Source organism: Bidens hawaiensis, unplaced genomic scaffold (genome assembly GCF_021521415.1).
Source record: "Bidens hawaiensis isolate Kalapana, Puna unplaced genomic scaffold, B.hawaiensis_p1.1 tig00004617_1, whole genome shotgun sequence".
NCBI lineage: Eukaryota > Viridiplantae > Streptophyta > Magnoliopsida > Asterales > Asteraceae > Bidens > Bidens hawaiensis.
Genome location: NW_027491281.1, coordinates 1,784,769 through 1,797,130, shown reverse-complemented (window position 1 = coordinate 1,797,130; position 12,362 = coordinate 1,784,769). Strand labels below are relative to the sequence as shown.

At 34.5% G+C, this 12,362-nt stretch overlaps 1 protein-coding gene across 1 annotated transcript; it reads right to left on the bottom strand.

The window, feature by feature from the left end:
* Positions 1–3,230: 3,230 nt before the first annotated feature.
* On the bottom strand, positions 3,231–11,360 carry LOC143627180 (strictosidine-O-beta-D-glucosidase-like). Its single transcript, XM_077097062.1, has 14 exons — positions 11,217–11,360; positions 10,348–10,417; positions 10,169–10,227; positions 10,013–10,088; positions 9,634–9,799; positions 8,517–8,757; positions 6,726–6,844; positions 5,950–6,167; positions 5,417–5,448; positions 4,510–4,612; positions 4,303–4,411; positions 3,533–3,778; positions 3,396–3,458; positions 3,231–3,321 (listed from the first exon to the last, which is right to left on the bottom strand). The coding sequence occupies exons 1-14, from the start codon at positions 11,358–11,360 to the stop codon at positions 3,270–3,272; spliced, it is 1,698 nt and encodes a 565-aa protein (XP_076953177.1). The 3' UTR covers positions 3,231–3,269.
* Positions 11,361–12,362: the final 1,002 nt, after the last annotated feature.

Here is a 12,362-nt window from a genome sequence, read left to right as displayed (position 1 = left end):
TTTTTCAGATATAAAATGTATGCAGCTTGCGAACCACATCAGCAGATATTTGTAGAAGAAGATGTGGACCAAACCTCTATAGTATGCAAGGAGAAGGTTGTTAAAATAATTGGTGGTGGTGTACGAACTGTAGTAGTGGATGGTGGTGGTGGACGGTGATAGTGATAGTGGCGGTGGTGATGGACGGTGGTGGAGGACAGTGGTGATGGGTGATTGGTGGTAGACGATAGTGATAATTGTGAACGGTGGTGGTGGACAATGGTTGTTGGTATGGTGTGAAAAAGTCTGAAAAAGTTGGATAGCTAAATTTGTAAGACCATAAAAGCATTTTTCAAGTCTTACGAAAAAAGAAACTGTCTTCAAAAAGCTTGTGTATGCGTGCCCGCAGACATGAGCCCATTGTAGACCTTAAGCCAAAACAAACAGAACTTTAGTTTTTAACGATAGTAAGTGAAGTTTTCATTATTTATGTGACCTATATGACCCGACCCGAATAAAAAATTAAGGCATTAGGTTAAGAGTGAAATAAAAAACGAGCCACTGAAAAGTAAATAGCACTATAGCGTAGACAAGGAATTGGAGGCTTGGAGCAAACGACTATATTGAGAGTGAAGCCTTTTTTTGTGGGTTCAAACATGGGCTTTCTTTGTGTGAACATTTTATGGATTTTAAAAGGTTTTCGTCCAATGACACTTTATGGATTTTAATGTGTTACTGTTCAAATGCAATGATCACTGATCATATCTGTGCTAATTCAAAAGGTGGAAAGAAAATTAAGCCCGAAAAAAACAACTCTCTTCTAACTTATGGGTGCACAATATCGGGTTTTTTTAAAACTCAGAATCGGGTAGGAACTGGTTTTTTTGTCATCGGGTACAGAATAGGACTGGTTCCAGTCAGGAACCGGGTAAGAACTGGACCCGACCCGCTGGATGAAATGGGAACCCCGTGGAACCGGGTAGGATAGGAACCGGCCCGGTTTTTACGTAAAAACCGGGTACACTGGTTTTTTTTTTTGAAATTTAAGCAAACTATCCATTAGGAATCGGTTCCAACGGCTATATAGCGGTTTTTGGACCGTTGGAACCGGTTTTTAACCATATACACCTTACACACATACTATAAATGGCATGGTGGTGTGTAGAACTTGTTAAACCACTTTCAAAACTCTAAAACATTTTAAATCGCAATTAAGTTTAAACCGGCAATCAACGACAAGTAATGACGATGTTGTTATGGCAATCGAAGCGACATGATGCTCCGAGGTTTGGGTTCATTTTGATTTGTGTGTCATGACCGAATCAAAGAGATGACCCCGTGCAAAATACTGTTCCAAGTTTCTGAAAGCGTGGGTCGAACTCCACCTTACGTAAGCATACCAATAAGTATTGCCGTGAGAAAAAAAGTTTGGATGCCAAGGAAGCGGAAGCGGGAGAGTCGTCCGGCTCTACAACTCAAGCACCTACCGCCGCTAGTAACAACGCTTAATCGTTATAGAACACGAGATTAAAATGACGGACCTTATTTTTTATTTAACTTGTTATGTTTAATATCGCCATGTTTAATAATGTTTGTAATATGTGTTGTTTTTTTATAATAAAATGTTCGTCGTTATTGTAATCAATTGAAAAAATAACAAAAAATAAAACATGACTAATAAGAAATAAAACATTACTCGTAATAAATAAAGCAAAACTAGTTAATAAAAAAAGGAAAACTAAAAATTACTTGAAATTTGATCATGTTACAAATTATTTTACTAAAACAAATAAAAAATACAAGTCTTCTTAGTCTTCATCATCGTCTTCTTCACCACCCGAATTCCCGGAAGAATTATGTACAATGACGTCTTAGGGTAGTACGACTTACATGTGTGTATCGCGGTTGTAGAGTTTCTCGAATCAAGACCGTCAACTCCGGGTCGTCAAAGTGGTTAAACGGCAAACCTTGTTGAATAACGAACGTTGCCATTCTATCTTGAACACGATTCGTGTTGTAACGAAAGAGTGTACCATCTTTACCCAATTCGACTTGGTCGGTTGCGCGAACGTCTTTCAAGGCCTTGCAAAATATGTTGTCGATGTGTTTTTTTAAAGTCGAGTTCGAATCGTACTTTAAGAAAGTTCCACAAAATTTTCAACGAGCCTTAGTATCACCATCGATCATTATATAACCAAATCCCAATTTTTCCATATTTCTTTGTTGCGGTTATGGTCGAGGACCGCAATAACTTGTGGGTCATCTTCAAGACGAACCGGGTCAATAAAAACAGATGGAGTAGCGTTCTTGTTAGCCTTGTTGTTAGACTTTTTGGTGGTTGCCATAGTAGCAACTAAGAAGTGGTGGAAGTTTTTTGAGTGTTTTTGAGTTTGGTTGGCCGGGCTTGTAAAACGAGTAGTATTTTTTAGTGTTTTTGAGTTTTGGTGGTGAAACAATGGTTAAATAATCAACTTATATAGGGTTTTGGACAACAAAACCGGTTCCAACGGCTATATTATCGTTGGAACCAGTTTTAAACGGCTATATTATCGTTGGAACCGGTTCCAACAGCTATATTTTGTGCTGCATCTGCATTTAATGAAAAATACGGTTATTGTAGGAACCAGAACCGGTTTGGCACAGGAACTGGGTAGGAACCGTTTTGAATAATAATATATAGAACCGGGTTGGGTTTTCGTGTATACAAATACCCAAACCGGGTTTTGGGTACACCGGATACGACCTGAAACCGGTTCTGGGTCAGGTACACCGGTTCAGGTCCGGAACCGGTTTTTTTGTGCACATCTATTATAACTTCTACTTCAGGCCTAAAACATTTCTTCAGCCCAAAAAGTTTTAAAAATTCTCAGGAACGGCTCTGCATTTGACTCTGATTATGGACTTGTACATATGTCGATTGGTACATTAGTCCTAGTATATGCACCAGTCCTAAAACGATAAACACATTAACATATATACAGTTGTATAGTTTAGCATTATCAATCAGTAACATGTGTCAAAGTGTAAAAGGGCATCCTTATTCGAAAAGACATCTTACCAAAACAAATGTAATAATAATAGTAATAATAATAACAATAATAAATTAATAATAGCAATAATAATAATAATAACAACAATAATAATGATAATATATTATTATTATTATTATTGTAAACAGTACCCATCAGCATCACCCTCTATAAATCAACCAACCTTTTATACACTTCACATCTTTCACTTCCCCCCCCCCCCTCCAAGAATCTGACATGTGAGCTGCAGTCCCCTCCTTTTTAATCCTTCAACTTTAGCGCCCCATTTTTGCAATTAATTTTCATATTAATCCTACAATTAACACAATTGCTAATTAGTATAAACTTACACCAGATGCCAAATAAATAAACATGATCAAATCAAACCTTGGCAGCAGAAGCGAAAACAGATCCAGGCAATAACAGTTGTTCTCGAGCTCCATCTCGAATCTTAACAATTAAATTAAAATATCATATCATTGAGTGAAAAAGCCTTGTAGTAAAGCTGAAAATGAATCTCTTACTTTGCTGTTTTCTTTGAGGATTTTAACGTTCGGTCACCCACACGATTATTATTCTTTTCGGGCTTTGGTTTCTCGTCATAACCCAGAAAATGTTTGTACCATATTGCTGAGTTTTTCGGGTACCTTGTATATTTCCCGCTTTTGAAATCTATATATATCATACCGAAACAAGCAGAATAACCTTCGTCCCATTCAAAATTATCCATCAATGACCAAACAAAGTATCCCTTCACTCTAACACCATCACTGCAAAAATAAAAAGTTTAAAATTTTGTATTAAAAGACTTTCGTGCTAGCCAATATTATCCATATTGCCTGAAACGAGCTCATTGCTTTGCTTTTTGTTGTCTGGGTGGAGATTAGAATGCAGATTACCCGAGCCTCGAGATCGACTTGTCAAAAGGGATGATTTTAGCCGAGCTTAAACAAGTCCGGGCCTCTGTTATACCTCATTTAATAAACGAGGTCAACCACAGGCTTGATAAGCTAGATTAGGTTCACAGGCCTATTATTTATATAACTTTGAATTAGTTTGCACGGATGGTCCATGTGGTATGGTGATATAGCACGTTAGGTCTCGGAAGTGGATGCCAGTTAAGTGTTTTTGTTAAAGTGCTGTGAAATGACTATTATACCTGTATGTTTAAAATATGAAAAAGAATTCTTATAATCTTATGAGTCCAGTATCTCTCTTGTGAGGCCAAAGTAGGATTTGCCTAGCGCGTTTACACATGCGAAATTTTTTTAAAATTATATGCGGATTGACTTGCCTGATTGCATATCGAAGATTTTGAAGATGCTTATTATGATAATCAATCCGCTCATTATCAACACGAGCTTCTTCAATTGTCTTTGTATTATCTGTTTTATCAACCCATCCTATGAAATAAGAAAAAAGAATACACACGCTGTTAGTATTTAAAAGTTAAATATAAATACAAAAATATTAATATATCAAGAGATCAGATTCCTTTTACCATTTTCAGTTATGTAAATTAATGGATCTCCATAAGTATTTTTGATATACACAAGCAGTTTATAAAATCCAGGTGGATATGAATAAAGCCAATCGAGACCAGCCTACATAAACCGAGAACATAACCGATAAAAAAATACACAAGGACACACATTATATTACTCGGATGGTCCGTGTGGTATGTCCATATTGTAAGTTTGTTCCTTAAATTTAGGAAAATCACATGCATGCTCCCCAATCTATATCTATACCATATATAATACACCATTGGCCCCTCAATTATAATTAAGCTCAAAGGATAATTACAACAATAACCTTAATCTATTACCTATATATTATTTTAATTTTCACTTTTAACCCAAATTCCCCCATAATTTTTAAACGTTAATAACTTTTTCACTTCAATATATATTTTTTTAAATTACACCATAAAAACGAGCATATTTTTATCTTTAATTTGAATATGATATTGTCATAGTTTTTTCAGTTAAAAAAATACATTTTATGTAGGTGTTTGCGGTCTGGTTTTGATGGTTTTAAATTAAACCGTGAACCAAACCTATTGTAATAGTTTTTTGTCTTCGAAAACCAAGACAGAACTTTTGAAAATTGAAAACAACTGGCCAAATGTGAAAGAAAAAAAATCAACAGTCAAATCAAACCGATGAACGGTTTTACGGTTTCAAACCGAACAATAAACATCCATAAACTTATTACGTGATTACCAAGGTTTGTGTTTCCCGCTACATGGCGCGGGCACCCATCTAGTATTTCTAAAGCGTAACACACAAATGGATGGACATTTGCTTTTGCAGTTACGTGCATGTGAATGACTAAAATGCCCTTAATGAACATACCACAAGAACCATCTGGGTAATTAACTCTTATATTATTTAAACAAATCTTACTTGTATTCCAATAGGTATCCCATTTAAATTGTCTGCAAAAGAACACCAAAATTAGCATCATATTCATATTTTTCTTGCAATTAAATCTTATTTCTTAAAAAGAAATTTAATAGAATAAATTACACTTTTCGTCCTTAAGGTATATAGCAAAGTTCATGTTTAAATTTGTTTGCATGTTTCATTCTTTCCACTGACAGGTATTAATGCTTTCCGTTAACTTCAGTTAGTGCACTGCACATGAGAGCAATTTGGTCTTTTGGCCCCTTCTTTAAGTAAAACTTAGATTACTTTTTATCAAGTAAATTGGTAAAAGTACGAAAATGCCCCTTATGTGCAACGCACATAGCTGGAGTTTCCAGGAAAAAAAACTAACACCCGTTAGTGGAAAGGACAAAATGCGTAAACAAATTTGAACATGAAGAACGATTCTTGTTATTTTTTTAGTTTAAGCACGAAACCTGAAATTTGCTATACACCAAAAAAAAAGTGTAATTTACTCAATTTAATATATTCACAAGAAATATTTATAATACCTGGTTGCTCAAGAACGTTGCTGTCTGTGAGCATTGAAACAATATTTGTTGGTGGTAAAGTGGTAGCATATTGAGAGACATAATAATTTAACCCGAGAAAATCATATGAACCGATCAATAACTTTGCTTGCTCGTTTGTAAATTTAGGTAAACGATCATTAGTAACATTCTCGATCATTGTTTTCGGGTATTTACCACTAACCAACGGTTCCATGAACCTACAAATAATCGGTTATATATGTTAAAATTTAAAAACAACAAAAATGCATTTTTTAAAGGGTTAATATCATAAAAAACCAACATACTTTCTCAACCCAGTTTTGCTATATTTTTGTCCCTACAGTTTTATTGAATGCACGTACTTGTGAAAAAAATGTTTAAAATACTATACCGTTTTTTTTTTAAAATTTGTTATAATTTGATAAAGAGGCATTCAAATTTTCAGAGATACAGACTATAAAATCTTACATTGACGAATTTAAGGGATAATAATTTATTATTTTAAATATTTATAACAAGTACATATATTCGAAACAAGTATACATACTTTAATATAGTATGAAGGACATTTCCGTCCTTTTTGACATGTGCAGGAAATTTTGTATGCCAAAAAGATGTCGAGTGACATTTTCATGACATATTAAGTATGTTGGTTTTTTAAAATGTTAACAAAATTTTAAAAATTACACCTAATGTTCTAAATTTAAAAAAAAAAGCTTCTATAATTCATATGAATGTTTTCTTTAATTATAATTATTTATGAATATTATACTCACCATCCAAGCATGAAGTCTACGCCTCTAAGGGCTGCATCTATATCATCTTGTAGTTCTGAATTAAGTGGCTCATAAAACTTTGTATTAAGTGTAATTCCAATTGTACCCCTTTGACAAGCCTGAAATTTCAAATGTGTTTTTCGTGTCGGTTTCCATTTGACTAATATATAAAAGAGTTCAAATAAAAAACAAGTGTTTTGTGAGAAGTGTGAGAAGAGCTTTAAAATAAAACAAACCACCTAAATATGACACTATACAATGTAAATATGAAACAACACAATTATTTAGAAACTACCAATCTCAACCACTAGATCATAGATCCAATGGCCTAGATCTATTCTTATTCTTCTCACAAAAATATTGTTTTTTACATTAACCCTACCCTATATATATATATATATATATAAGGGAAAGTTAACGTACAAATGAAATTAACGTGTTAAACGTGAGAATCAAGTAGAGTAATTGTTGGGTGTAGATTTTTTATCCTCAGGATTGACTACGATTCAAGGATTTCGAGATATCCTGTCAACGCTAATATTCCGAGGATGGTATTTGACTAATTCAATTGTCCTATATTATTTTTATTTCTTTGTTTTGCAGATAAGATCACGTGGTAAATGTGATTATGAGAACGTGGATTGCAAAGGATATTATTTGAACTTCGTCAACTTGAACGTGGGAAACTAACGGATCATGGAAGAATTAGTCTAGGGTTTCCGGATTATTCGGGATATCAGTTGTATCTTTTTCTTATTTAAACGAGCTGATAGATACGTTTTAGAACACACCTTACACACTCTCACTACTTAGCTACTAGCAATCACTGTAACATTAGCTCTCGTTATTCTATCAGCTCCACCACTTGTAATCCTCTTTTTATTATTAATAAAAGTGACGGTGATAGTTTTCACCGTCCGAGGGTTTTTTGTGCCGGAGATTATCACAATCAAGGGTTTTTTCCCTCGTAATCAAATCGCTGTGTTCATTCGTTTTACCAACAAGCACTCTACCTCACGTACTAATTTGATCAAAAGTTACTTTGTTAATTTTTGGCCGAAACAGTAATTATGTAATTACTCTATGGTGTAATTACATAATTAATCTACTTGTATATATAATTACTCTATTTAATTCTCACGATAAACACGTTAACTTCATTTGTATTTGATCCAAACTCTCTCTCTCTATATATATATATATATATGGCAGGGTTAATGTAAAATACAATAGTTTTGTGAGAAGCATAAGAATAGATGTACACCTTTGGATCTAGAATCTAGTGGTTGAGATTGGTAGTTTCTAAAAGTTGTATAGTTTCCTATTTACATGTTATAGTGTCCTATTTACATGAACAGTTTGTGAACAATTCAGCGACAAATTCATTTATGTCATTTATAGTGTCCTAATAAACGACCGAACATTAAACATATATCTCATTCCTTTACGTTCATTCATTTAAATTCGTTTACCTTCATTAGTTTGCGTTTGCTTAAGATCGTTAATATATTCATTAAAACTTTTTTGGTCCAACCCATTGTTCTTCACATTACCTTTAGCTGGTTTTAACTTGATTATGTCCGTTCGTTTATGTTGGTGAACTGTTCGCTTAAATTGTTAACGAACGAAAAAGGAACCTGTTCATTTGCTTAATGAGTGAACACGTAATCCCCATTCGTTTGATTGTTCGTGTTCGATCGTTTTTCATTAAAGATAAACAAACGTACACGAACAATCTCCATGTGTTCTCATTCGGTTTGTTTACAAGCCTGGATACAAACATAACATTACTTGAAATCTTTGGCGGTATAACTTAACAGCATTTGCATGTGCAAGAAGTAGATTGTGCCCCACAATATATGGCTCGGTGGCAGGATTCCCGGGCTCAGCGACAGCCCCCCTGCCTGGTGCATGCGTACCCAACGCGTACCCTTTCTGAACATACGAATGCGGTTCGTTTAACGTGGTCCAGTGTTTGACCCGGTCACCAAACTCCCAGAAGCAAAACTCGGCATAATTTACAAAATCATATCTGTTTGTGTCAAACAGTAATATAAATTATAGTTAAGTTCGGCTTCCGTCCCAGTGTTTTAGCCATTTTAACTAGTTTAGTAAAAAAGATAATATACAGGGGTATTTTGGTCATTTCATGAAAACCAACAGAAAAAATCTAATAGAGTTGATGTTAAGGACAAAATGAGTTAAAAAGTTAAGGATGATTTCATATATACCCTTACAAAACTTGGAAAATATAAATAGACCCATGCAAAGCTAAAAAATATCATATGCTCTTACAAAGTAGTAAAAATATCAATATACCCATTTTATTAAGAAAAATTTTAAAAATTACCATTTTACCCTTATGTTTCTGAAACTTTAAATTTCACATATTTTCATCTTTATATTCAGTTTTCTATTCTTCAATTTTTAGCTTAAACTTTTTTACCCAAATTTAACTTGTTTTTTTATCTTTACCTATAAACAATGGTTTTCTCAGATATTATATTTAACTTGCTCTCTTTGATAGCATGACATACATACATTCGAGTTCGATTGTCTGATTCGAACATACAGATTTGATTGTTCAATTATCTGCCATTGAGAATACAAATAATGAGAGACATGGTCCAGTTCGCTTGCTTATAATCGATGATGTCGACCGAAATCCAAAATGAACACATAATGGAAAGGGGTATAATGGTCATTAAGCGAAAAATCACTAAATTTAGGTATATATATGAAACTTTTCAAGTTTGTGATGGTATATGAAATTAATCCAGAAAAAGGGTTGAATGTTCCAACTTTGGACTGTTAAATTGGTTCATGAATGAAAACAAAACTTATCTCTTTAATTTAAGATAATAGCACATCAAACAAAAACAGAAATTATAATTTTTCCACAACTTACATGATTTTGTCAGATAAGAATCCCATGTATTCACCTTCCAAGACATTGGGAGTGTCCCAATGCCATAAAGTGACATATGGCTCGATGTCATTGGCTAGAAGCTCGTCGATTAGGTTATTGTAGTAAGCAACTCCTTCTTGGTTAATGCCCAATTTCAGTTTTCCACCTGCGTGTGTAAAACATTATATGTATATCAGTTTTTACTAAATGTTTGTAGACGATAATGAACTAGATTGTATCTGAATTGTGTGATTATAATTCAACTCGATATACAAGAAATAAGAAATCAGAAACTAACCCAACTCGGGCCCGTGGGCAGTGGGATAAACAAAAATAAACCCTAATATTAATAATATGATTGTTAAAATTATAACTTCACCTGGTAATATTCTACTCCAAGAAAGTGAGAACCGGTATGCTTTCAGGCCCATTTTCTTCATAGTTTGTACATCTTCCTGTTTATGGATATTAAGTTGAGATAATGTAAACTTAAAGATAACAGAACGTGAAAGAGTTATGAAGGATGACCGCTGACCTTTGTTTTATAGTAAGCATTAACAGCAACGTTTCCATTATCGCCACCAACAATGCGGGCTGCAGTACAGTTTAAGAAAACATATTCAGGAATTGGGTGAATTAGGGGGTCCTTTTAGCGTAAATTATATTATTATATAAATTCTTCCAGTGTACAACTTGATGGTGAAGAAGTTAAACCTGGATTTGTGAGGCAGAAAACATCCCAAATGCTCGGGCCTTTACCGCATTCTAAGGCAGCACCTTCAACCTGTGAAAATAAAATACATGTTAGAAGAGGGTGAAACAATTTTCAAAGGGTGGTGCTGTTGGAATACTAGCCTGAAAGTGTACACCAGCTTGTCTGTCACAACATACGGGTTGCACGACGTTTTTCGCCCTGTCATATGGGCCGTATGATATCATATGGCCCGTCTGATAGGATGAAAAAGGTTATACGGCCCCGTACGGCTTTTGTCCTTTTTTCAGTCAAAAGATCATACGGGCCTATATGATGTTATATGGGCTGTATGGCTTTCGTTAGTGGTCACATCAGCCATTTGTTTATCAGTTAAAAAGTGATACGGGTCATACATATGATAGGACGAAAAAGGTCCCACACCGGTATGGCGGCTTTTGTCAGTGGTCACAATAGTAATTTATTTATTTAATCAGAATTCATATGGGCCATATGAATTGTCCCACATACGGACCCCATATGACCTTTTTCGCTCTATCATACGACCCGTATGATGTCATATGGAACGCATGATAAGGCAAAAAAGGTAATACGACGTGTATAGCTTTTGCCAATTGGTCACAATAGTCATTTCTTTGTCTATCAAAAAATATAGAAATGATATGATGATTTGTGTCCCTCATGTGTAACCTTTTTCTCCCTATGAATCATCATCAACACAGCATATTCATTCAAAACCACATTTTCCAGTGATTGATAGAATAAATAATAAAAAAAAAAAAGGATGTATGATCAATAATCAAAACTCAAAAACCCTGATCTAAAAAATTAATCAGCAGCAGCATTTGATGATAATGATGAAGTAAGATACCTGATAGGCAGAAGTAGCAGCACCCCAGACAAAATCAGAGTCGAAATCTTTACTCTTAATATCATCATCATCATCAGGGAAACCAACAATTTGATTTTGATTTTGATTATTATCTCTAGTTGTTAAGTCAAAGGTCCTCGCCATTTACACTTGTATCACGAGAGAGAGATGACTTAATTAGTTGTCCACACAATATTCGGATATATATTAACGGGTGCATGCGCAATGCAGCGGGCGTTTGAACATAGACCTCACGTAATAAATACGGGTGTTTATGGTTTGGTAAAAACCTTGAAATCGTTTAAACCAGTCATTGGTTTGACTTCAGCCCCGTTTGTTTTTTTAGAGATTTAAGTCTGAATCTGAATACCACATCTGAATGTTAAGAGGTGGTTCAAATGTCTGAAATCTGAATCATTAAGAGGTGGAGGCTAGAGACGAACCTCTAGTCGTCGGAGATGGAGCCTAGTCTCTGGGTTAGAAGTTAATGGAGGCCGGAGACAAACGTATGTTTTTTTTTTGGGTTAAGAGGTTTTCAGACCCACTAAAAGCTCTTACTGGTTTAGATGCTATTAAGACGTTGAACCTCTTAATGCCAGAAAAAAACAAACAGCCTCACGTCTGATTACGTTTGACTGAATCAGACGTTTTCCTCTATTCAGAGAAATGAGGCAATAACAAACAGGGCCTTCTTTTTTCTTCTTCTTTTTTTACTTTCGGTTAGTTGGTCGGTTTCAAAATTTTCAAAACATAGTGAACGGTTGGTGCATGGTATATACTAGAAACCGACAATATGAAACAAGCCATCTATAAATGTTGAATGCATTTTAATCTTTTTTATTATTAATTATCAGATACGTTTTGTTATATCTATAATCTATAATATATAATATATTAAAATGTATATAGGAAGGACAATATAGTAATTTTACCTAATCTCTTAAAAAAATAAGAGTTTTACAAGTTTATAAGCATACATTACAACCCTTCAAAGCATGATAAATCACAAGGAACTTCAATTTTTGAATTCCCGCTCAAACCCCTCAACAGTTGTTCATTCAACCATCCGAACCACCATAGGCGGCGAGACTGACCTTCGCCGTCGTCGTTCCTCGCTACCAAGCTAAGAAGGTCAACAAATCGCTA

Coding starts and splice junctions, on each gene's coding strand:
- LOC143627180 (XM_077097062.1), bottom strand. CDS start 11,360: ATGGCGAGGACCTTTGACTTAACAACTAGAGATAATAATCAAAATCAA. Junction 3,779..4,302: donor AATCTTCGATATGCAATCAG/GCAAGTCAATCC, acceptor TTATTTTTGCAG/TGATGGTGTTAGAGTGAAGG. Junction 3,459..3,532: donor TCCTCAAAGAAAACAGCAAA/GTAAGAGATTCA, acceptor TTAATTGTTAAG/ATTCGAGATGGAGCTCGAGA.